This window comes from Rhea americana, unplaced genomic scaffold (genome assembly GCF_003343005.1).
Source record: "Rhea americana isolate MKP2758 unplaced genomic scaffold, rheAme1 scaffold_151, whole genome shotgun sequence".
In the NCBI taxonomy this organism is placed as follows: domain Eukaryota; kingdom Metazoa; phylum Chordata; class Aves; order Rheiformes; family Rheidae; genus Rhea; species Rhea americana.
Window position 1 is genome coordinate 1,158,644 of NW_028185606.1, and position 25,481 is coordinate 1,184,124.

Consider the following 25,481-nt stretch of genomic DNA (forward strand, 5'->3'; position numbering starts at 1 on the left):
TGACACAGAAAGCCAGAATTAAGAGGAGTCATCAGGCTGGTTTTTGAAAAGCAACAGAATRTGTTAAAGCTCATTAAATGAAAAATTTATAAAGGTAAGTTGCGTACATTGAATTACGCGTATCCTTGTCCAGCTCACCAGTCAGGGGAGCTACAAGTTGAATGTTCCCCATCAGCCCCCTCCCAGTGTCTGGAGCTCCAAAGACTGGAAGCAGGCRGGGCCGCAGATCCAGAGATCTCTGGGTACAGGTTGGTCAGTGATTGCCTCCARTGTATTGGAGAAAGCTGTCCAAATCTTAACTTTAAGAAATACCAAATCATCCTCTTCAGGCATTGTCTTCAACAAAGGTCAGTTTAAGCCCTGATCATCTTCCTTTTTCCTCTTGAAGACCTCTTCTTCCTTCCCAGGATTGGCTCATTACTAAAAGACTGAGGACGAATCTTCATCTCAGTAAAAGGGATGGAGAACTCATGGCCTTTCCATGGCTCCCAGTTAACCCCCTGTGAAAAGGCCAAGGAACTACTTTTAATAAATCACCCAGACTATGGGACTGAAATCTACCTCTGCCCCCCTGTAATACTATTTAACTCTCCCAGTAAACAGAGATGCTATTGTTTACCAGATTTTGACTTGAATTATGATCAGTCTTCCAGACATTTCTAACGCAAGTTAATTCTCCATCCAGTTAGGGACTCAACAGAAACAGAGCTCTCTTCAAACACAAAACAAGCCTGTGCGGTAAGATGCAAACCAAGGCAGGCACTGAGACCAAGGTATATGCTACATGAGGCAGTGAGCCTGCATCCTGGCATGCCTCATGCCAAGTGCTCTTCTCTGCTCTTCACTGAAATCAAGACAGCTCCACCTCAAGTATCTCTACCTGTCACAAGAATCAGGTGGCCATGAACTCAACATCTGCAGGATCAGAGAATAATGACTGGTATTTTCCTTATGGATCATCTTCCTTTCAAATGAAATGAATTAAGATAGCCTAGGTAACCCCTCCTGCTGCAACCAGACTCCCACATATCATCCCAATGCTAAAGGAGAACAGCTGCCCACTACACACAGCTTTGCTGCTCACCTCACTGTGCTTGCTCTCCCCATATTTCCCATTGAGGTTAGCCAAGTGGCAGTTCTTGTACCACCATGCACCACGGTGTGTCAGAGCACAATTGCTGAGAGCCACATCATTGTCTCTGTCCCACGTTGTGAACTTCCAGCCATTGTGGTAGGTCATTGCATCCCCTAAAGGAAGAGATTAAAGGCATGAACAAAAGTTAGAGAGRGTTGCTCAGCCTGAGGGCTTATACACCCTTCAGGCTAAACAGAGCAGGTCTCTCAGGAGAAGAGCAGCAGCACAGGATGGGTCTGGAGAACAATTTCTGAAAGGCTGCTTTAAGAGGTCATGTCAAAAGGTTAGACTACCCAAGGCTGAAGATCTAAATGTATGGYAGTAAAAGATAAAAGGGTTAAGTGGAGGCACTGGTAAGGATTTACCAGCACCAGGATGGCTACTGCTTTTGGGTAGATTCTTCACTCTTCTCAGCTCAGGGAGCCCAGCAGTTACTCCCTCATGCAGGCCACCTCCTGGAAATGCTTCCCAATCTGCTGGAAATCAGTTGTTTTGTTGGGTAACAGAGCTCCTCCCCAAGAAAGGGCAACTTTCTCCTCTACCCAGCAGGGGATAGGCTTGTGGGCACAAGCTACCTCAGAGATTGGCATCCATCTAACCTCACCTAGTGAGCCCACATGCTACTGGCAAAATAAACACACAGGTCCTAGCATTTGCTTCCCTGTGCAAAGCAGAAACACCAGAAGTATCAAGAATTTCTCACCAGCATTGCCTCTGTAATTCCCCACCGACAGCCTGTATCTATCCCTGCTTGAGGCAACCTGGAAGAAGTCATAGACAGCATAGGCAGATTCATTGGTTGTCCGCAAATCCACCCGGAGCTCGTAATGGATGGGGCTGTTGCTTGTGAGATTGTGCAGCTTGTCAAGACCTAAAAGAAAAAAGAATTACTCTTAAAAGGGAAAAAGCCTGTTCTCACTGTTGCAGTCCTAGAATATCACCTTGCTGCCATTTTGGTTATATGAGCTATTTCCTGTCTCCTTTCTTCCCAAGGTTGGAGCTGTCATGATATTTTGTCAAGTCTGTACTGTCCTGTCCCATTTCCTGGCAAGGAGACAGTAGTGTCAGGAAGATCAAAAAGCCTAAACCAGCACATGACAAACTGTAGTGGAACATTACTTTCTAAGCCCATCTAAAGAATCTTTCTCCAAAGACTGGGACCCATTTAAACCTGGATTCTCTGATCCAAGCAGAGTTAGCTAATAGAACAGGAAACAGAAAAATGAGAGTACATTAAGTTTCTAAATAAATGTCCTAGATTTCACATTTTTATAAAGGCAAATCATTTCACCTCTCATAGGAACACACAAGCCTGAAATAAAGTTTTTCAGGGGTTTGGAAAAGGCTGGCTTGCTCTGGGGCTGCTCCACAGCCCACAGATGTCAGTGGAAAGACTTCAGCGGGTCTCTGGAGATCCTAAATACTTCACTGGCACTTCTAGCAAAGAAGAGAAAAGCTGACAGTTCCAGACAGCAGGCTCAGGGGAGACGGATATTTCAGTACTCAGATGCTTCTACAAAGCTACCCTTTAGCTCTTCACCCTTCACTGGTCACAATCTGATACCTTACCAAGCCAAAATTCACCAGTTGGATCTCCAAAGCCTTCCACATAATCCCTCCAGCGTTTGTAGAAATCCAGCTCACCAGTGCTCCGCCTCTGAAATACCTGCAAAGCAAGGCTTGATTCATGACAGGCAGAGGACAGACAAGGAGGACGGGCATAAGAAATGGGAGAATTCTTTCTTTGACCACCAAGAGCCTGCAGTTCTCCCCATCCTCTCATCCCAATTCAAATCCAGGTGAGGTGGTCAGGAACAGACATCTCTAACTGATAGTAAACTGCAGCTGAGCAGGGTACATACAGGAATTTATTTCCATTTTCTGCACAGGAAGCTCAGAGGTGAATACTTATGTGCGCAAAATCTGCAGTTTGATTTCCACAAATGGCTGCAGAGAGCACAAATCTAAGCAGAATCTGAACACCTGCACGTGCCAGGACTAGGAACAAGATCCACAGACATACTTTGGTTTCCAAACTCCACCAAAATTAGCAGGAGTCTGGCAGTAACACACAACCATTCATTCATGGAAAAAAAGCACTTACCACAGAACACAAGAGGTGAAAAATGAAATATAGGCATTTTTATTTGGCTGCTTAGGGAAACTGCTCACAATCTGAGATTCATTCCTTTACCCTCATTCAAAATTCCCTTCCTCACAGTCTACATTATAGGGCCAGCAACTCATTAGGGACAGAACTCAAGACTGTCAGTCCCCTCRAACCACCTTGAATTTCCTTCCTTCCATTTCCAGCTTTAGATTCTCTTAAGCCATTCAAGAACTACTGTGTGGTCAGAGTCCACACAATACCGCATGCTCACAATACCGCCACKTAAAATGTTACCAGGCATCAGCTGAACTGCAAGAACGACCCACACATACAACCTTATCCTGTAGTCAAGGCAATAATGCAGCTCAGATAACCCATTATGAAAGACAGTTAAGCTAAGTTGTACAGCCTTGTCTTGCAATGCGGCTGAGTGCACCCTCACAGACAACTCCCGTGGACTAACTGGCAAGAGGTAGTAGGTTAACCTGTCATAACTCACTCATTGCCCTGAATCAGCAATAATATAACCCGAGTCACATACAGGACCAAGCATCCTACCATCAAGCCTTTGATGTGTTCAGCCCCCCCAAACACTCCCACTGACGGTCTGAAGGAGTTTATCAGCATCTACTTTCACTTTTGTGAAACAAAAAGCCAAATAAAAGAAACACTACACAAAGAAGCACAAATCACTCACTATCCATCCACCTCCATCAGTGGTCATGTCACAGTACACTTGCATCGGTCTGCTACCATCCCCATTCAGGTAAATGGTGTACATGCCACTGGCAGCATTTCCATTCTGCTGTGTCTGGCTGCAGTCTGCTGGATATGGGTAGAGGAAGCTAACTGTAGGAACAGAGGGCAAAATCTCAAGTCAGCAAAGCAGGCGGTAAAGCTGTAGGAGGCATTTCACACCCTTAGGAGTCTCCTAAAAGCAATGGTACCAGAATAAGAAAAAAAAAAAAAAACACACAAAACACAAAACAAAAACACAACTACACTGGCAGCAGCCCCACTGTGCACTCAGCAGTGCACAGGCACATCACAAGTCAGCAACCTTCCCTGCTGCTTCAGACTTGGCTCACAGATGGGGTCATCAGAGACTGCATCAGGTGCAATCCGCAGCCACAGGGAAAGCAGAAAGACAAGCCCTTGTTTGTGAAGGTGGAAGCATCAGTAAACAGTTTTATCTTCTGCACATCCAGGGGACCAGGGGACTGGCCCACTAAAAGAAGKGCCCACATCAAGCCAGCATGAAATTTTGCTGGATTTGCTTCCATTYTGGTGCACATTTCCTGATCTCTGAAAATCATCTGGGCTGCTCTCCAGTGCCACATTGTTATTTATACAACTATGCCCTACCATTACTAGGATGGTGCAAAAAGATCCAGAGTATCACTTTCTCTCCTGCTCGCTGGCAGCTCACCAGGAGGCTGCGTCCGAGCGGTTAGCAAGGTTTGCCAACAGCTCTGATCAGCAGAGGCAGTCTCCACTCRCTATCCATTTTTGTTTCCAAGCCTCCAGATGGTGTGGCTAAGAACAAATACTCCGCCAAAAGACRTGTCACTGACTTGCTAGGTAACTGGCTTAGGATCACATAGCTTCCCTRGGTGTCAGTAAAACAGCAACTCCATCGCTGTCCTCTATCCAGAAAGCACAACAGCTGCAAAGCACAGAGAAGAGCCCAGCACCAAAGGCCAAAACCCTACCTGTTGAGAAGGCATTGCCTGCCTTTCTGCTCTGGCGATCTCCCTTATAGGCCACCACAGAGATGGTATACCTCACTCCTTGCTCCAGTCCTTCCAGCACAAACCTTTGGTCGCTAGGTCCCAGCTGCACTTCCTGCCAAATAAACAGACCAAAGATCAGTCCAACTTTGAATAGCATTTAGCTTTTCTGGACAACAGTGCCTTCATACACAATATGCATTTATGGGCTCTTCTTGTAGAGTTCAGACAGGCATGCATTAGCTATATATCCTTGAGGAGTCCATCTCCTCAAAAGGAAGRYTTGGGGCAAGGTCTCAGGAACCACTATAAGGACACTGTATCCTGTATCCCTGATGAGTGCTGCTCTTCCATGTAGTAACATATTAGAAAAGCAGAATAAAAAGCAAATCTGCTCTCTGTATCCTGAAAATCTGCTGGGAAGAGGCACTGCACTGCCATAAACCCCCTCCACAGCTTCTACTCATGACAGTAGCACATCTCCTTCCTTCTGCCTCCCCCAGCCATGGATAGCACACATTCTTCCTCAGGATTGTTCTCCTGTGGTCCATATACCCACAGGATCCAACTGGCAGAGCCCATGGACATAGAAATAATTTCAGTGGAGTTAGTGGGGCTAAGGAACTCACTATACCTTGTTGCTGCCACCTAGGCCCTGGTAGGTCAAAGTATAGCCATCAATCTGTGCTGCTGGAGGAGTCCAAGTAACTACACCAGCAGACTGAGTCACATCTGATACACGGAGGTTTTTGGGAGGATCAATCTCTATTGAAAAAGGAAAAGAAAACACAAATCCTGTTGTATAAATGAAAGGAGGCAACACTAGTTCAGGGCTTGGGCTGCGTCAATGTCTAATCCCGTTAATTGGTATTCAGCGACTTCCACAGCTAACAAGAAGCATCACGAGCATAGAACARACATAGCAAGGACTGTTACAGATCCTATTTGGGATATTTTGTGTGCCCTACAATTTGCTCAGATGTATGGGCGCTCCCAGGGCTTGGGAGCTTCTGACATATCTGCCTCAGAAGCCTTCATCAGGCTTACCTTTGAGGAGCATGCACAGATGTATCAGCTTTGAGCTACAGGACCCAATCCTGGAGCCTGGCTCTAGCACACACTGCCTTTTGCCCCCCAGTTCCCCACCCTCTTGGATCGCTAAGAGAAGTGAAGAACAACTGCATAGGCTTTAGAAAAAAATTGTTGTTGTCATCATGCTTCAGTCTTCTTTAGTAAATGCAGTGATACAAAGAAACCCACAGCTTTACAGTTTGGTCTATGCTGCATCCGGGACATCACCTCCTACTGACAGGAAAGGCTTCACCAGACCTTTCCTGTGCAGTCAGGCTGTCCAAGCTCAGCATGAGAAGAAGCAAAGAATTATTTTTAAACAATACCAGTTCACATCAATTATCAAAGAAAAAAAAAAAAAAAAAAACATCCATCTTACGATGTAACCACAAGATGGCTCCAGGGCTTTCTTCATGATAATAGCATTTTCTGATTGTTCACTTTGAAATAACAGCAACAGAAGCAACCTCCTCCTAATTTTCATCCTATGCTTGCTATATTCTAGCATTTTGAGAACATCTTAAGGAAAACAATCTAAGGAACAGGTTTATCTCAGCTGTTTCAGCTTTCTAAGTTCTAGAGAGAAAGTAGYTGGTGGRCAGCACTGGCCTTCTAGAAAGAGTGCTCCARACCTGAAGTACATCTATGGCAAACTATAACTGAATTATTCARCTCAATACCTACTCTGCCACAGACYTCTCTGGGTGACAATGAGCATGTTAAATAACTCATCAATTGATTCAGTCCTTTCTCCATATAAACAAGACAATGACACTTCCCAGAATCTAAAGAGCATTACAAAAATAATCACAACGATTTTAAAAGCAACAATGAAATATTACAGCCGTGAAAGGGCCACAGAGGAAGAYACAACAAGAAGAATGGAGCACGGCACTTCCTCTGCACAGGATTGCTGCTTAAAACAGATACAAGGATAGAGAAGAAATCAAATCTTCCAGTATACGGAGAGTGACAGAGATGGGAACACCAAAGTTCACACAGTATGCTGTTTAAAACAACAGCTATTCATTATAACTGAAGACCCCACTCCTGAGTTAAGTGTTAGATCATTATCCAACTCATGCTTTGTTTGCAAGATCAATAAACAACTGCTTTAAATAACCCAGGAATCTTCCTGGAGTAGCTCATTACAGCTGTATCTCCCATTGGACAGAAGAGGGAGCTAAAAGATACCATATCCATCCATAAGGGACAAGTGATGGGAAGGGCAGCCTTAGCAGAGACAGCACCTAGGATTTCACAGCACCGCTCTTAAAGGCAAGCCAGCAGTTTCCATGGGTGCAGGAGACTACTACACAACAAGTCTCTGCCWCAGTCTGTTTTAATACAAGGGAATAAATAGGTGCTATCTTCAGTACAAAAATGTATTTTTGTCAGAAAACAGATCATTTTTACCAACTGTGTCATTTTGGGGAAGTAACACCAAGAAAAACTAATCTTTGTGTAGATTGTTTTCTAAAATATCCTAACTAATGCTAAGTATAATCCCTCTCAGCAGTTTCACTTCATGTGAGATTTCTGTATTTTCACACCAATTAAAAGGATAACGCTATAATTTACTGAAATTCTCTGTGTGTTTCTAATTGCAGACAGGTTCAGATTTCTGACCTCATGAAAACTACAGAGGCCCTCCTCTGCTGCCCTCGATCTCTGTAAGCACTGGGAAATGTTTTGTTATCTTGCCCTAAATCCAGATTTAAACTATTCTACCTCACATCAGTTTGATTCAGAAACTAAGAAAAAGTACATTAGGAAGGCCAATAACTATAGCCTGACCACGAAACGTTCCCAGCACACTTGTAATCCTTACAGCTGACCGAATAGAACAGATTTAAGCCTGCAATCTCCTAGGACCATCCTACAGTCTCATCAGCCAAAGGGCAGGCCATTATTTTTAATCATCCCTAATTCCAGCATGATTTAGCTGTGTTTGTTAAACCTTTATTACTGTGATTGATAGCAGCACTGCATGCTTTTGATTAGGGACTAGTGAAATGAACTGGATACCACAAGTTGTCATCACWCTTGTATTATCACTTCTGCCTCTTCTAGTAGTGTATAATCATGCACTTATCTCTAGAATGGATTTACCACTGTAGATCATTACTACCCAGTGATGCAAAGAGAAATCACAAAGTCTAAAATAACAGAGGAGTAAGGTTCCCTTATCCTGCTTCTCCTCCCTTCTGCTCATAATTACCTGTCAGTATGTCAGTGCTCGCCTTCTTGCTCTCCTTACTTCCCAGCTCTGCCCAGACGTAGATGACATACTTCGTGCCTGGCTTCAGTCCTGTCAGTGTAGTGATGCTCTCTCCCTTCCCCACTTCTACTTCCTTGGTGTCCCCATCAGCAGAAGTGTAGCTCACCATATACCTGTCTATAGGAGCTTGGATGCTATCCCAGGAGATGGTAGCTGTATCCTCTGTCACTCGGTCAGTCATCAGGTTCTTTGGGCTATCCATCCCTAGGAAATAAAGTATGGGTTACTAAGAGACAACAGAAGTTTCACAGGCAGAGGTAGTATGTTTTATTACACCACTGAGTATCTATGGAAAAAGAAACAAGCTTTTGAACACCCCTCTGTGCCCAGAAACACAGACGAAGGCCTGTGTGTTCAAAAGCTTGCTTGTTTTCTCCAACTCGATCTGGTACATCAAGTTTCATCTTTAGCTACAAACCATGTTTTAATCACGCAGTAMAAATAATTGATACTTAAGCAAGTTTCCTTGGGTATCACTACTTGTGGCCCTAAATCCTTCTGTACTCTCAGATACAGTGCAAGGTGCAAATAATAACAGAGCTGCTGCTTGCAAGACCTACCATTCCTCACTCACTGGCAAACACACTTGTACTGTCAGTGCTGAGGTGGCTGATCTGGGCAGGGCCGGTTAGCCCTCTGCCCCAGCACTGGATAAACTGGGCTGCCAATTTCTGCAGGAACAGTTAGGAATTATGAACACAAGTTGTCCCAGCAAGGCTGCATTAACTTCTTCCCCTCAAATGCCCTGGGAATTTTTTCCCCCTTCTCAATTCCTCACAATGTATTTAGTTACCAGGTAGGACCACAAAGATTCCCCTAGAATACCCGTCACTGCCTCAGTGCTTATCCTCTTGCTCTGCCGGGCTCCTCTCTCTGCCCAAAGGTAGATGACATATTCAGTGCCAGGTTTCAGGCCCGTCAGGGTAGTGGCAGTTTTGTCCTTCTCCACTTCTATCTCCTCTGTGTCACCATCAGCAGAGGTGTAGTTTACCATGTACCTATCTAGGACAGCCTGGACCCTGTCCCAGGAGATGGTGGCTGTGTCTTCTGTCACTTCATTAGTGACCAGATGAGCCGGCCTGTCGATTTCTGCAGGAACAGTTAAAAGTAAAGAACACAAGTTGCCACAGTAAGGCTTCACTGTGATACTATGAGACTCCTTCCCCTTGAGAGCCTACTCTTTTCTTTTTTGACCGCTATTTCTGATCACATGTTGATTTGGCCAGCAAAGCTAGGAGATGTCAAGGTCTTAGGTGATTTGACTGGGGTCTATCTTTAATCCCTATAGCARCTTTCTTGGGGAACAGCACAGCTAGTCCTGATCCAGAAAAAAGAGGGCCTTTACAAAGCAAGATATTGTTGCTCTGTTTTTCTCATGGTCACAAGCCTCCAGGGCTCACATACATGTCATCTGTCCAGGGAGTGAGAGAATATGCAAAGCTCTCCTGTTAAGAGATGAGGATGATCCAGCTACACTATTATCTGCCCTCCTTCAGCAACTTGCTGATCCTGAACATGAATCAGGATTCTGAGGGTCTTGTAAATTCTCATGACTGCTTGCAATCAATTCAGATGTTCAGCTTTACAATGTTATTCTAAACTAGCAATCCTCACACTGGAYAAATCACTACATATCTTAAGCAGGGCTGGCTACCCCGGTGAAACGAAGTCCCTAGTAAGAACAACTGAGGAACCAGGATTAATCATCCTGCCACAAGAAAAGATATCCTCTATTCTGTTKATCTCCACAAGCTCCAATTTCTTCATTTACAAAAAGGAACCAAGCTTCACCTCTGGGTGAAGGATAAACTAATTAACTGACAATTAAAAGCATGACTACACAAATACCCAAGCCACACAGCAGTAGAAAGGCATCCTTTTCACAGGTGAAGACCATGAATGCATACTAGCTATGGCAACACAGCCTATTTATAGTAATTAGAATCTCTCTGCAACAGCATTGAATGGGTTTCACAGCAAGACACACTAACATGAAGATTGTTCGTTAGGCCTCAATCTCCCTCTGCTGTGAAACTGTCCTAGGACAGACTCATTCAGTGCCAGGGCACAGCTKTGTTGTGACATATACTCTCAATTCAACCTGCTGCACTCTTACCTGTCATAGCCTCAGTGCTGGCCTTCTTGCTCTGTTGCTCTCCTTTTTCTGCCCAGATGTGAATAATATATTCCATGCCTGGTTTCAGTCCTGCCAAGGTAGTGACATTCCTGTCCTTCTCCACCTCTATCTCCTCATTAGCCCCATCAGCTGAGGAGTAGTTCACTCTGTATCTGTCAATTGGAGCTTGGACTTTGTTCCAGGAAACAGTAACTGCATCCTCTGTCACTTGGTCAATTAACAGCTTAGTTGGACTGTCAATTTCTGTAAGTGAAAGTCACAATTATTGGATGTTTTAGTGTAGTGCTGTGGCAATCACAATGATCTAAACACATGGACAACAGAAGTTGTATAGGCAGAAGTAGTATGTTTTACTACACCACTGAATACAGCTTTCAAACATCCCTCTCTGTCCAAAGACCTGAAAGGGGCCTGTGTGTCCAAAAGCTTGCTTGTTTTCTCTAGCTCAAACTGGTACATCAAATGCAAGTTTTATCTTTAGTTACAAACCATGTTTTGATCATGCAGTGCAAACAACTTGCTTAAGCAAGTTTCCTTCAACGTCACCATTTGCGGCTCAAACCACTTTGTACTCTCGGCTACAATGCAAGGTGGAGATAACAGCTACTGCTAGCAAGTTCTACCATTCCTTACTCACTGGTAAATACTCTCTTACTGTTAGTGTTGAGGTAGTTGAGCCTGGGCAGGGCCAGTCTTTCAATTGCCCTCTCAATTCCCATCTCTTACTAAAGATGGGCCTGAAATACAAAGCTAGAGGTGTCCAACCCTAGTGCATTTCAGCTGCAACAGCAGGGCTCTTCGTTGGAGAGCCACAAAAGCACAGCCAGTTCCAAAGGGGCAGAGAGGAAAGCCTGACAAAAAGATATTACTGTCTCATTTTCTGAAGCTCATGTTTTGTTCATTGCATTAGCTCAAAAACTGAATCTCTACTTAAAAACCTGTCTGAAATGCAGCTGTCCCACAACAAGGCTAGTTCATATTAAGACAAAACTATCTTAACTTAATCTTCTTCCCAGCTGTCACAGCTTTGACATCTGCTTTCTTGCTCTGCTGAGCTCCCTCCTCTGTCCAGAGGTAGATGGCACACTTCTTGCCTAGCTTCAGTCCTCTCAGATTCTCTTGTCCTTCCCCATCCTCATCTCCTCTGTATTGCCATCAGCTGAGATGCATCTTGCCACATACCTGTCCACTGGAGCCCAGACCCTATTTCAAGAGAYGGTGACTGTGTCTTCTGTAAGCCAGCTTGCCAGTAGGTTAATACGAGGCTATCAATTTCTTAAGAGAAAGTTTGAAGGTAAGGAACCAGGTGACAACAATAGTGAGGACTACATTCAAATTCTCCACCAGAAAAAAGCCCTTTTCAATCTTTTCCAGTTACCATAGTCCTTCCTCTGCCCTTTTCACAAACAGAAACATAATGCTAGATTAAGTGTTAGGCCACTACTATAAATTAGCCTGCAGAAAGGTGGTCTTTTAAGGACAGCTCAACAGCCCATGACCTCTACAGAGAGCAGCTTTTTTTTTTCCTCTCTGAACCGATAAATACATCTGCAGGTCCCTCACTCCTCAGGCTGCTGAGATGTGTCCTAAATTACTGGAGCAGCATTTTTTGTTTTGTTGATTCTGTCCCAGGTGCTGAAGTTCAGAGTACAAATACACAACCATCTTACAGCCACATTATAATTTATACACACCAGCTGAGCTGCAGTGTGATTTAGCACATATCAGCTGAGCTATGGTAAAAACTGGTGATTTGCTACTTGCATGTTCTTATTTCACCTCTGTTGTGAGACAGAAACACATTACTTCACATTGCAATRAGAGATGTTGAAGCTAGTTTGTGTCACCCCAGAGAGGGGCAAGTGGGAACACATGTACTCAAATAACCACAGCTCAGCTAATAAACAGTATAACAGACTTGAGTGCRGCAACAGCCAAGAGACTTAAGTTATAAGCAAGCTGCAAGTATGAAAATCAAGTTTATTCCTTAATTATAATTTAGTTATAACTGTGTGGCAGCTGGGTATGGGCTGTGCCGAAATGCACTCACAGTGCATTTAGCTTATTAGTTCCCTGGCAGATCCAGAACTCCCCATTCAGTCATATATAGCAGAGAGAAATGACTGGCTTTAGAAAACAGACTAACTTGAAATGAAGCAACTTGCCTCTCTAAAACCTGTGTATAGTAGGGGAAGCTTCACTGAAATAAGTACAACTGCCAAAGAAACTTTGAATTTCAAACCTCGCTCCTTGCTGGTGCTAAAACTTACCTGTCACAGCTCTGGTGGTCGTCTTCTTGCTCCACTGAGATCCCTTCTCTGCCCAGATGTGGATGACATATTCTGTGCCTGGTTTCAGACCCAGTAAGGTGAAGTTGTTGTTTTCATACCCGACTTCTATTTCCTTGACGTCCCCATCGACTGAGGTGTATCTCACCATGTATCTGTCTATGGGAGCCTGAACTTTATCCCAGGAGAGAGTGGCTGTAGCCTCTGTCACTTGGACAGTCATCAGATTGGTTGGGCTATCAATTCCTAAGAGAACATTTCAAAGTTCAGGATTAGGAAACTGAATTAAGTTGCTACAGTACCCATCACAGCATGTGTGTATATATATATATGTGTGTATATATATATATATATATATACACACACACATATAAATATATATAAATAAATATAATAAATAAATATATATAAATAAATAAATAAACAAACCACTTTGCCTTGCTGCTTTAGCCAGCTAAAACACACAGTCACTTAGGTCTTCCCTATAGCCACTGAAGAAAGGCACCCATGAGAAATCAGCAAGGTCASAGTGGGAGGAAAGCAGGGTTGTCCTACCATTTAGATGAAACTTTCCATTATTTTCTGCAGGAAGATCTTGCAGGCTACCAGCCCCACCTCCAAAAGGCAGAAGCTTGGAAAGCACTTTTGTGTCTGCCCTCCTCACAGCACCCAGCCACAAGCCCCATCTACCGTCTCTGCCGTTAGCTATTTGTTGCTCCTCATCCTCTGTCTACCCTGCATCCTGTCCCTCAGACTCTCCCAGGCTACTGCTGTTTTAGATGGTGCATCAGAACTTAGTGCTAGCTCTTGCAGTAGCTGGTATTTTTCTCAGTTACAGCTCCTATGTTCCAGGGCTCTTCTAAGAGTCTGAGGAGGATCACTCATTGTGGATTTTATTCATCTCAAGAAGTTTTCTGACTCCCGCGTTTGCAAAGAACAGAAAACAGGAACCAAGGGTACTCCAAGTAACTGGAATCTACACAGAAAAGAGCAGCCTTAAAACAACAGGGCAGAGGTTGTAGGTTTTGTTTGTCTGTTTGTTGTTTTAATCAATTTTCTTTTAATGGAATAATTTGAAAGAAAACCTCAGGAAGGTCAGGCCTGATTTGGGATTTTTCATTTTTGGATGCTACAACTCTACCTCTACATAAGAGAGCTGATTTTCAGAGTTTCCAGAATCTCACAGGTAGAATGAGAGCTCAGAATTCTTCAAGGTCCCTTCAGCAATATAATAGCTCAAAAAAATATTCTGCCACATTTTTTGGAGAACTTGAAATACCAATGAACCAACAGGGTTTGGCTGGGCTGCCAGTCACAGAAAAAAAAATATTAGTCAAATAGTAATATCCTCCAGGCCATCCAAGCTGTACCAAGTGCACAGTCTAAGCAGAAGTAAGCTTAAAGATGCTTTTGCTCTCTCCTYGTGCCAGAGGAGACTAAGTTTGACTCAGGCTCTGATACAGAAAAGCAGTYCAAAGCTTCTCCATCTGACCTCTAAGGGCCAGCAAGTAGCTGAAGTCCCTTCAGTCATTTCAGGTGTAAAMGGCAGAAAGTCTCAAGCCAGTACAAAAGGCCAGGGCTGTGTCACTGTGTAGTGCACACCACAAGCTAAGTCTCTTCTCTGTCGGGCCTAGGACAAAACTCAGTATGGGTTACTGCCCAGAGCTGCCAGGTGGCTGTCCTTACTCCCCTGTCCGGCTAGAGCTGTTGACTGAGCTATAAGGGCAAACTTGCTGTACCTTTAAAACCAAGGCAAGAGGTTTGGCATAGTTTAATATTACACTACTACTATACTTATACAAGCCTACTGTAGGCCTGACTGCAGCCCGCATGAGAACAAAACCAGCTATGTACCTTTTTATTGCAATCTTGACAGAACCGTCTGTGAGCCCTACAGCAACATCATTGTCATAAAAGAAACTATCCACATACCAGTCCTGCCACTCACTGAGGATGGTTTTCCCTCTGTATCATCTTTCACAGGTATGATAGTAATCTTGTACTCAGTGCCAGGTTTCAGGCCTACAAAAACCAAAAAGGAAACAACCAATTAGAGAAGACAATGCTTTTTCTTAAAGAACATTATTTTGTTTATTCTACCCATTTCTAGTTTTGTAGAAGAGAAACTTAAATTGTGGGATCTAGATCTGAACTTCCTTTTCCTGTGGGAACATCTTGGTAGGATTTTGGGTTCAGGCTTACCATTAGAGCATGCACTGAATATAGTATGTATGGATTCCTACATCATCASTGTTGCAAGCTCTGAAATAGAAGAATATGCTTTACTCCTAACAAGGGTGGAATTAAAGTTGAATGAATGTCTTGAAGCTATCCATGCACCACTTCACATTCAAGGCCCCCAACATGAACAAATACCACTAAAAACAAAGTCTCCAGGTCAATCACAAAAGTCTCTTGATGCTCCAATGATTTCAACAGAGAGAAGGACCCTCAGCCAGGATCCCTGTCCTCACCACCAATTCTCTGTACAATTCTTCTGCCAGAAGAAACAGGAGTCAAGAAAACAGAAGAACTCAGGTAAACAATGCTACTAAGCACACAACATCTGCTAAGAGATGCTCGGGACAGGACCATGGCTTGATCAAGAACTGGAAAGGTAACAATAGATGGTATCAGGAAGAAAAAAAAAAAAAAATGAACTCTGCTACATCTTTCCCATTTGTCCAATGGACTATGCAGCCTACCTTTATGTATATAGCACACTTAATTTAAGACATTCACTATGGGATGGGGGAAATCCCACTAGATCTCATTGTGGCCTAAAACAGACATGAGGTGAAGAAGAACTAGCCAACCACAAGAGAGAAGAATCTTCTCAGGCCTATGGTCTGACAATCAATTGCTCTTCCCACTTGTCCCTGCTTCTGTCCACTTTAGGATATATACAAGTACTCACCAGTGATGATGTGCCTGCTCTTGGGGTCACTGCTTTTGGGCACCACGACCTGCTTCTCATCCATCTCCACCAGGGATCTGAATTTCAGTTTGTAATAATCCACATCTCCAGAGGGGTTCTCCCACTCTACTTCCAGGGAGTTCTCCATCTCCTCCRTGACCCATATGTCACTGAGTGTGGCCAGGACTGAGGAGGACAGAACAGAGGACAAAAGAAAGTAGCACAAAGAAAAAAAAAACACTGAATATAAGATAGGAAGATACTAAACTGTCCCCCCTCCCTTCCAAATTGGCTGCTCTGAGACCTGAGACATTTTCTTCAAACTGAAGAAAAGTTAAGCAAGCAAAGCCCAATAATTGTTTTAACATGCTTAGTTTTATCCATGGTAACACTCCAACTCAGAGTTTTCTGGCTTTCAACTCCCACCTGTTGTGCCAGAAATAAAAGAAAATGTCAAAATAACCTAACTTTTCACTGTTTTTTCCAAGTGCAGGCAGATAGTATGCTATCAGCTGCTAACAAAATGGCATTTCAGTTCTAGACAGCCTGCTTCAAATACGCAGTYCTTCCACTCCTCGTTGCGCGGCCACCCTATTTCACATTCTCTGTAGTGTCAGGCTCTTTCAGTCTTGAGAAGACACTGTGAGGAAAACTAGTTGCTGCAGGTTGGTTTGGCAAATTAATACGTGGAATGACATCCCATCTACTTTGAAGTCCCTTCTTTATCTAGCTGAACAGCACACTATTCTCAGTATTCTCAGCTTTACTCTGCATGCTTTCATTCCTGCTTTTGCAGTGGGCAGCACTATGGAATCCCTGGAATTTAGGGGTATCAAACAACACAAATAGGATTTGGACAAGATAAAGGAAGGGATGGAAAACTTGCAATACATTCATCCCCAACCGTACATATTCTGAAACAGATTCTTCAGAAGAGAACAGCAGCACAAACTGTGACTGAGACCAGGGAGAGAAAATGCTCTCCAGAGTTTAGACAGATGTTGAAAACCCGCAAAGCAGAACAGTTTGTTCCACTTGCTTGAATCTAACTTTAACAACTGACAAATCCTGACTCTGAAGAAAAAGACTATCCACTCCTACCTGTACTTGCTTCTAGAAGCTCAGGCTCACTGGCAATTCCCTTCTTTACGTGACGAAGAGTGACATTGTACACAGTGCTGGGACGGAGACCCACAATCTCATAGCTGAATTGTTCTTTGGGCACTTGGACTTGTTTCATCAAGGTCTCATACCCCAGAGGATAATAGCTAATGAGATAGTTATCCACATCAATCATCTGATCCCAGCTGACTGCCAAAGAGTCCTCAGTGGAGTTCAGCAGCTGCAGGTTCTGAGGAGCAAGCACTAGAAGAGAAACACAGCAGCAATGAGGATGAAGTCTTGGGATCTGGTCCAGTGAAGTCACTGGGACTTCAGTGGGCTTCAGCAGAGGACGACTGATTGCTCTCTGAATGAAGGATGATGAAAAGGACTGTCACCCCACTGAAGCCCTCTGAATATTCACAGATAACTACAGTACCAGCAGTAACTGGAAATGAAAACACCTGGCAAYGCAGAGAGCCAGGCAGGCTCAGAGTCCATTTGTACAGCAAACATTCACCTCCTTKCCTGGCTGAGTGAAGAAGTCACTATTTCATTATTCCTTCTCTGGAATGGAAAATAATTCTAGGCTGAGAGTACAAAGCCCATAAGAGAGAGAGGGCCTTGGCCAAAGGGGCTGCCAGGACACAGTAAGTATTAAGGAGGTTTAAAGCTGTTCTGTAAATCTGGAGGTATGACTGCGAGTCTRTGATGAGCAGGACTAGGGTCACATCAAGTGCTCAGTACGGACACCACCACAAAACAGACGGTTCTCCCAAGCCAGCTCACTATTGCCTTAAGCCAGTTTGTAGAATTTTAGTGTCATTGCTTAACACCAAAGTCAGCTACCTCTGTGGAGAAGACAGGCCTCAATACTTGCCACTGCACCAGAGACCAGAGCGCAGAACTTAAAGCAGCAGAGCAGTTGTCTCCCCCTCCACACTTGGTCAGCCACCTACTAGCAGCTGAAACCATAGTTCTTGGCACAAAATCTGGTGACCTCCACACAGCTGCAATACAACAGTGTTAAARGCAGGAAAGGGAGTCATTCCCTGGGGCTGGTGGCAGCTATCTCAGACAGTGAAGGACAGTTCCTGCAGGAACTTACTGCACACTGGGAAGACAAGCTGAGAGGAGGTATGAAAGGAAAAATATTTATACAAAAGGGAGAGAGAGAAAAAAAAAYGTGCCAGATTACAAATGTACATGTATTAAGTACAGCATACTACTACAGGTCATGAGAGAGACAGACTGACCGACCCCTCTTCTCTAGACTGAGAGATTTTTATTTATTATTTCAGTGTATGGTACAGCACTGATCCTCCTCCAGCTAAAGAACTGCCTGCCCTGGGGCATGCGTATTCTGCACATCACTTGGTTCTGCAAAAACACTGCTTGTGCTCTGATTCAACCCACAAAACCAGAGCATGGCCCTCAGCTCACTCCCGTCACATCCAAAGGGAAATAGGTTCCAACTTGCTCAAAGACACACAGTTCAGACATTGAGGCACTTGCTTCCACTATACTTCAAATCACAGTTGGCAATCAAATATGCTGACACTCTCAAGGGCTCCCACCCTAAGGTAGCTAATATATTGTACATTGTAATTTTAAACTGAGAAATCACTCCCACGCTTACAGAGCTCCAGTTAACTGAGCTGAATTCCACTCTTGGAGAGCTCGGAGTGGGGGGGGGGGGGCTGTCTTTCTCCCCAACCAGCTCTTAAAACTCAAGCCAAACTTGCACTGATTTTTCAGAAACCAAAAAAACTGCAGGATTTATTAGGTATCTCAGTCACTTTCTGATTTTACCTAAAATTAAATGTAAAAATTATGACCAATTATGCTCTTGGAGTTTTTTGTACTTTGGCCAAACCAGAAAATAGTAAAACCCACTAAGATGATCACCCTCATTTCCAAAACCAAGGGTGGTTGTCAGAAAAACATTATCTTAAATTCCAGTCACAAACAATTTCCAAAACTGTGAAGTCTCACTATGACTAACTGAATTGATTCTTCCCCTCATGCAGGCAAACAGGTCTTTCCCATCCTTTCAGCCTTCTGATGTTCACATCATCTATGCAAAGCTTCATTATTATGTTTTATTTATGATCAGTTTAGGATGCTGTAATTTCTGCCTGTTCTACATGGCCAGACAAGAACCTTTTTCAAACCTGTTTTGAATACAGAGATCACAAAGAACCGGAATTCTCAATCCATGATCATCTTGGATGTACCCATTTCTTTCTGCCCAGCAGCATTTTATTAATTACAAGTGAATACTGGAGGCAGTAACAAATACAATAACTCCCTGGACTTTTTTCTTTTCCAGTTTCTAAACCCAGGCTGGCATGAAGAAAAATCTCTCAAAGCTGACCTTATGCTGATGCCAGAAAGAGGGGGAAAGAAAAAAAAAAAAGAAAAAGAAAAANAAAATCTCTCAAAGCTGACCTTATGCTGATGCCAAAAAAAAAAAAAAAAAAAAAAAAGAAAGAAAAAGAAAAAGAAAAGAAAAAAGCTAAAATTTTCTTTTCATATCACTGCCTGAGTTACTTTAAAATGTCAGCTGGTCCCCAAAACTCTAAAAAACAGCTTCTTCACAGCAAGAGTAGAAAACAGCTTTACACTGATGGAAAAATTAAACTTGGTATCTGAAGAGCAGCAATCTCATAATAGATCTCAGGATGCCAACAGTGCTTTAACCTTTTGGCCACAAGATATGCAACTCATCAGTTCTGGAAAAAAGGTTGGGTAATCTGGTCCACCAGAGAAGGAACATCCTTTGGAAGTACTCATGTAGGACCAGAGAAGACACTCATTCAACAAGCTCATCTGATTTTAATTAGAAGCAACCACATCATAAACTGATCAAGCTCCAGCTACCAAGTTGATGTGCCCAACAAGTGAATTTCATTAAGGCACCAACTGATAGCAAACAACAGATTGTTAATACTGGGGTGTGGGGGGGAAACAGTATCTTCATTTTTATGGCAGACACCAACATTACGTTCTTTTCACTTGAAAGGCAGCATTCATTCCCTTGTATAGTTCACTGCTCTCACTAAATTCCATCCTTAAAACATGCATACCATTGTTTTTGACAAAAACTTTGCACAAAACATGAGATTGGTCATTCCTCCCCTTGTGATATGACAGATGGACTTGAGTTTACTTTGCAGTAAAATAATGAAGAACATATATCATGTAGTTTTCCCTTATGTCTACACATAGTTGGGAGTCGGGTGTATCTGCCTCTCTGAAGAGGAGAGACGTAACGTGTAAAACCAGCATCTTCTGCTCAGGGCGAAGCCAGGGGCAGCTTGCATGTCTCGGGCAGGGTGGTTTGATGCGTTCTTGCAAAGGCAGCGACCCTCCAGTCCAGGGGAGTCTGGTTTAGAAACGACGCGTTTGCTGTATCCCGAGGTGAGCCAGAGCYGTCTCCCCCAGCTGATGYGACAAACCTGAGCGCTTCAGAAATTCTCAGTCACGGCCGGGRGAAGCGACCTTGGGAAGGTGCAGATGGGAAAGACTTGGTAACCCTCAAAAATCCCCCCTCCTCTTGTTCTGACACCAGAAAACCTTCGGCTCTGAATCCAAAGGGTCCGTCACAGTCCCAACTCGCTCACAATTCCCTGGTGAGCGAGGGTGGCTGCTGGTGGGCAGTGCCGAAGTCCCTCTCATCCTCTCCCTGCTCTCCCAAATCGCTCTCTGCTAGGCAGCTTCTCCTGGGGAAGCAGACYRAGGCCCTAATGGCCTCAGCAAGCAGAAACAAGCAGCGTGTTTATAGATTCAGCACTGGGCTGAAAGCTCAACACAGATGCTTCTTAGGGATCCTGGCTCTGCTGGGAGTGAAGAGCCCCTCTCTATTTTCCTTCCAGCTTTGCTGATTACACCATCAAAACACAGACTCTCTGGTTAAACTTGTATTGTGCTGAGACACTGAAGAGCATTTTATGGGATATTTTGGTTTTAAATTGGTGTTTTATTCATCTTCAAATATCCAGCAGTGCTATTTTGTAGTAGTCRGTAAACAAAGTCTAGGAAGAACATAAGCCAATACCTGTTATTCGATGTGCATTTGTCCTCCATTTCTCCTTTGCAAGGAATCATAGGAGATCATACTGCTGTACGYCTGAGAGTAACTTTTAGATATTCAGATATGCCAGTCACCATAGCAATAAATAGCAAAATATGTCATTTCATTAGAGATATTTATAAAAAAAGAAACTTAAAGAAACAACTTTAAAAAGGCTCAGTGTAAATCTCCCAGTATACAGAAATCTACTCCAGTTTGGAAAAGAGACCATTTTAGAGCTAAAGGAGAGGAGCACTTGGCTAAAGATGCCACAATGGGAACAATGTGACTTTGGAATTAAAACAAGTTTTAAGCACAAATGGAAATATAGCACTCAAACAGCGGCAAAATCAGTTGTGCAATACATGTTAACTCTGTAGTGCTTACATAATCAAAGACCAGAGCCCACYTTCACAGCCTGTAAAAGATCTGCAGATGTCTCATAAGAAAGAACATCTGAGGCTAGACTCAGCCAGCCTCTCACCTCCACACCCTYGCAGAAGTACCAGGTTCTTGGGAAACCAGAAACAATCCTATTTGCCACCTTTGTGAGGGTGCTACTTCTTGAGCAACAAACAATAGTCTACTGAAAGGAGAACACAGTGCTAGAGCCACAGCGAAAAAACTCTGAATAGAGGGGAGAGTGGTAGAAAGGGTGAAGTGCTGATGCAGAGCTCTTGTTTGAGAGAAGAATTTGAGATAAAAATCCTTAAGTAGGTGAATCTCTGACTAGAGAGGTCAAGTCTGARATGCGAGAGCTGATAAAGAGCAGAGAGGACCTGTCAGCAAAGCCACTGCAAACACCTACCTGAACAATAGTTTATGCTCAGTGTGTGGCTGTTATCCASTTCTTCCTGAGGACTTTTAAAAGATTAAGTTAAGCACTGATGTGCTAAGAAGAAAAGGCAGCTTCCAGGATAAAAGGTTGAGTGCTGAGGCCTGGCGTATACATCTGTAGTTATAGGAAGATCATAGATTTTTCAGAATGCACACCAAGCCATCCAGCATTAAGTAAAAACTGCTAGACATACTTCAAGGTCAGCTCAGTCTGGCTTTCTCAGTCAAATCCTATTGCCTTTTAACAAAGTTGGGTAAGACAGAATTTCCCAAAGACTTAATTTCAAAGGGAGATTATTTAAAGGCTTTATGGATCTGTCACCTCGTAGTTTGATTTTCATCAAATCAACTACCTTATTTGCAAGTAGCACACACTGCAGCAAGCATAATTTTACTTTTACTGCCTCACTTTTATGTCAAGAGATAGACTCTGGTTCCCTCTGATTACAGGCTCCACACACAACTCTGCTGTCTCCTTCAGCTGCTACACACAGACTTACACTAGTGATGCCTAAACCTGTGYCTGCTACCCTTTCCAATTCAGAAGGGCTTTCCACGTAAGTCTTGAAGGCATGGAGCACATAGCATTCCCTAGTCCAGTAGGAACTCGGAGAGGAACATGGTGACCCCTGGTTTGGCTGACCTACAGAATGAACCAAACACTTATCAGGAAGGTAAGGAGGAAAATTCAAGTCAAAAGAGGGAAGAGAGAAATAATACGCCAGTGTCTTACCTTGGGAGCAGTCAAGGCCAAAGAAGCCATCATGGCAGTAGCACTCTCCTGTGTCACAGAACCCATTGCCACTGCAGTCCCCAGGACACCGTTTCTCACTGCAGTCCTCTCCAATGAACTCCTCATAGCACTGGCAGATCCCTTGGGCTGTGTCACAGATCCCATTGCCGCTGCAGTTCTCAGGACAGAGCTGCTGGCTGCAGTCCTCACCAAAGTAAGGCTCATCACAGATGCATCTTCCACCATCGCAGCGCCCGTGGCCACTGCAGTGCTTAGGGCAGGTGGGGTGGGAGCAGTCACTACCTTCCCAGCCCTCAGCACATTTGCAGCTGCAAGTCTCATAGAGGAATGTCCCATGGTTGCTGCAATGTGAGACACCTGGCCAGAGCCAGGATGCACAGCAGCACATGTGAGACACAGACAAGGCAGGGGAGGGAGGGGGAAGGAGAGAGAAAAATTAGGAACAGAGAAACAGGAAATGGATAGATACAAATATTTATTCAAGCTCATTAAAGGGAAAGCATAACGACCACTGGAAAACATGGGCTGCAAGAGACCTCAAGAACTTGTTCATTTGCCTCTGCTCCAAGGAAAGCTCAACTTCATCCTTGCCTTTCCTAACATACTTGCCCTATGGGACCTGGAATGCAGCATCCATAATCACCTCAGACAATCCAGCTTCTCAGAGCCTCTAACATGAATCTTCCTAGCTACAATTTAAGCTCACCACTACTCATCACAGTTTTTAAAGCTAGAGAGTAGATTATTCTCGCCTTTACGTGGCCGTATCTGAAGACGACACTTCTCCCTCTGTCTCCATTCCGCAAACACCAGTTCGCTAAATCTTTTCTTAGAGATCATGTTGCATAAACCTTTGACCATAAATAATCCAGTGGCAGTGACAAAACATCATCAGAAACTCTGCTCTTTAGACAGTTATCTAACAGGAAGTAAAGAGACATTCTCAACTACAAGATTCTGGAAGCAGAAACAAAGAGGGAAGAGACAGTAGTAAGTGCCTCCCTCATCCTCCACTCTCTCCTTCTTCCCCAGAGAATCCTCCACCGAGCCTCCCAACTATGCGAAATTCAGGAATTTTTTCCCTTTGTTTCTGGGAGATGCTGGGGGGAGATTTCTGCTGCACCTGTTCCAGATACTGCTGTGGTRCTACCACGTTTTGGGACCTTCAGATTTCCATTCACAACACAGTAATCTGAATACTAGCACATCTGCAGGGCTCATGGAAAACTCCTATCACTTCAGGGCATGGATTCTATGCCCAAAATCTCTGAAGAAAATAGGTTATGTTGAGAATATAAAAACAAATAGTGCAGTTATTACATACCTTGGCTTCCCCCACAGCATGTCTGAGGGCTGCAGAGTTCTCTCAGCTCTGCCACTTCTTTCTCCAACTTTTCCATCCTCTCAAGCAGGCCCTTAATGTGGTCCAAAGTTTCACAGTTCCCTGTGGGGCTGTGCAAGCGGATATTATGCCTAATGATGATATTCTGCTCTTCATTTTCCTCGGCCTCCCCAGGATCCAGCTGCACGTCACTACCTTCGTGCTGTAATGGATCTGCCTCCACTCTGATCTGGGAGGATGCAGGCACATCAATCTTGTACGAGTGGCTGAAGGATATTTTTTGGCCACTGCTGGTGCAGTTGTGAGACATAGGCAGTTGAATAGCACATATCTGAAGAGCATAGCAAAGCAGTATCACCAGGGAGAAGGCACACCAGCTCTGGAAATCCATCTGGCAAGTCTTCAGAGAAATGCTGATTCCTAAAACAGCACAGCTGGTGTCAAGAAAAGAAAAAGAAAAGTGGTGGTGGGAAAGAAGTATCATCATGAAGCTGTTTCTCAGCTTCTTTAAAAGGTTTTTAAGAGAGACATGTGCTCTGTTTTGCCCTGATTCAGTAGTAAGCTGGGCAGAAAAAGAGCCACACAAGATAAGTTAGAGATTAAAGCTTCCAGACCCACTGATTAGGAAGATTTAAGCTTGCAGCTTTCAAATGAGACTTAGCACCACAGTCCATTGTGAACTTTTTGAACCCCAGCAGTTACAACAGACATTTCACCAGTTTCCTAGCCATGATCCAGATTATTTGTGGTCCACAGTAATTGATCTGCAGCGGTATCTCAGCTTGCAGGGTTTTCAGCTAGCAGACTGATMACTCTTTGTTGTATCCATCAAAAATTCACAGTGCTGACAGTCATCTTTAGGTACAGGAAGTTTGGGAGATAGTTTTATGCACTTCATAACATGTGCATCATGACACAGAAGATCATTCCCAGGACAGCTGCATTTCTGGCAGGGATAGAAATATTTTCAGGAAGGTATTCAAGGGGATGACAAGAGCTTCTACACAGGCAGTGGTGTATGCCATTATTTTAAGGCGAGAGACTGGCTACACGAAGTAGAAGGCAGAACAGGTTTCACTGGGATACAGCTTGTATGTCTGCTTGTAGCTGGAAAACAATTCAAGATCTTTCTACAGGGCAGTGTTCAAATATACCTTTTTTTTTTTTTTTTGGTCATCCACAGACTGTCACTCTATAAATGTACCAGGTTCATTGCAGGGCTAGATTGTGTGTATCACATGCTGACCTGAAAAATTCAATCCATTCAGTCCATCACTTCAAAAAGGTCTTTTAGGTTTAAATCATCAGTTGTTTGCCATGGAACTCAATCACTACACAAAATTAAAACCATCCTTCTCTTTTAAGATAGCCTACACTGTTACCTGGACAGGGGTAATTAAAACATTTCCTCAATTTGAAACTAACATATTGGCATTTTGCATGCCTGAATGCTAGAATATCTTGAGGGATTTCAAGTTTATTCTGCTCTGACTCAGTATCTGATTTATCTCAACATTGGCAAGGTTCATTTAGAAGCTACTAAAGCATATCTCACTGTTCACACATGGAGTGAGAGAATGAGTTGTAACCTCATTTGTTTTCCTCTACTTTCTCTCCAGAAATATTCCTTCTTTCCTACCCTGCAGGCATAGTAGCAAGAGCTCATTTTCAGCTTGATTAGGTCTCTGAACTGAAAGCTTTAA

At 43.6% G+C, this 25,481-nt stretch overlaps 1 protein-coding gene across 1 annotated transcript; it reads right to left on the reverse strand.

The window, feature by feature from the left end:
• Positions 1–24,169, reverse strand: TNN (tenascin N). Its single transcript, XM_085299635.1, has 16 exons — positions 23,761–24,169; positions 22,416–22,793; positions 16,771–17,034; positions 15,670–15,855; positions 14,685–14,774; positions 12,735–12,998; positions 10,444–10,707; positions 9,153–9,416; positions 8,268–8,531; positions 5,610–5,740; positions 4,958–5,090; positions 3,943–4,094; positions 2,705–2,801; positions 1,839–2,006; positions 1,085–1,248; positions 1–500 (listed from the first exon to the last, which is right to left on the reverse strand). The coding sequence occupies exons 1-16, from the start codon at positions 24,167–24,169 to the stop codon at positions 354–356; spliced, it is 3,375 nt and encodes a 1,124-aa protein (XP_085155761.1). The 3' UTR covers positions 1–353.
• Between the last annotated feature and the right edge of the window lie 1,312 nt (positions 24,170–25,481).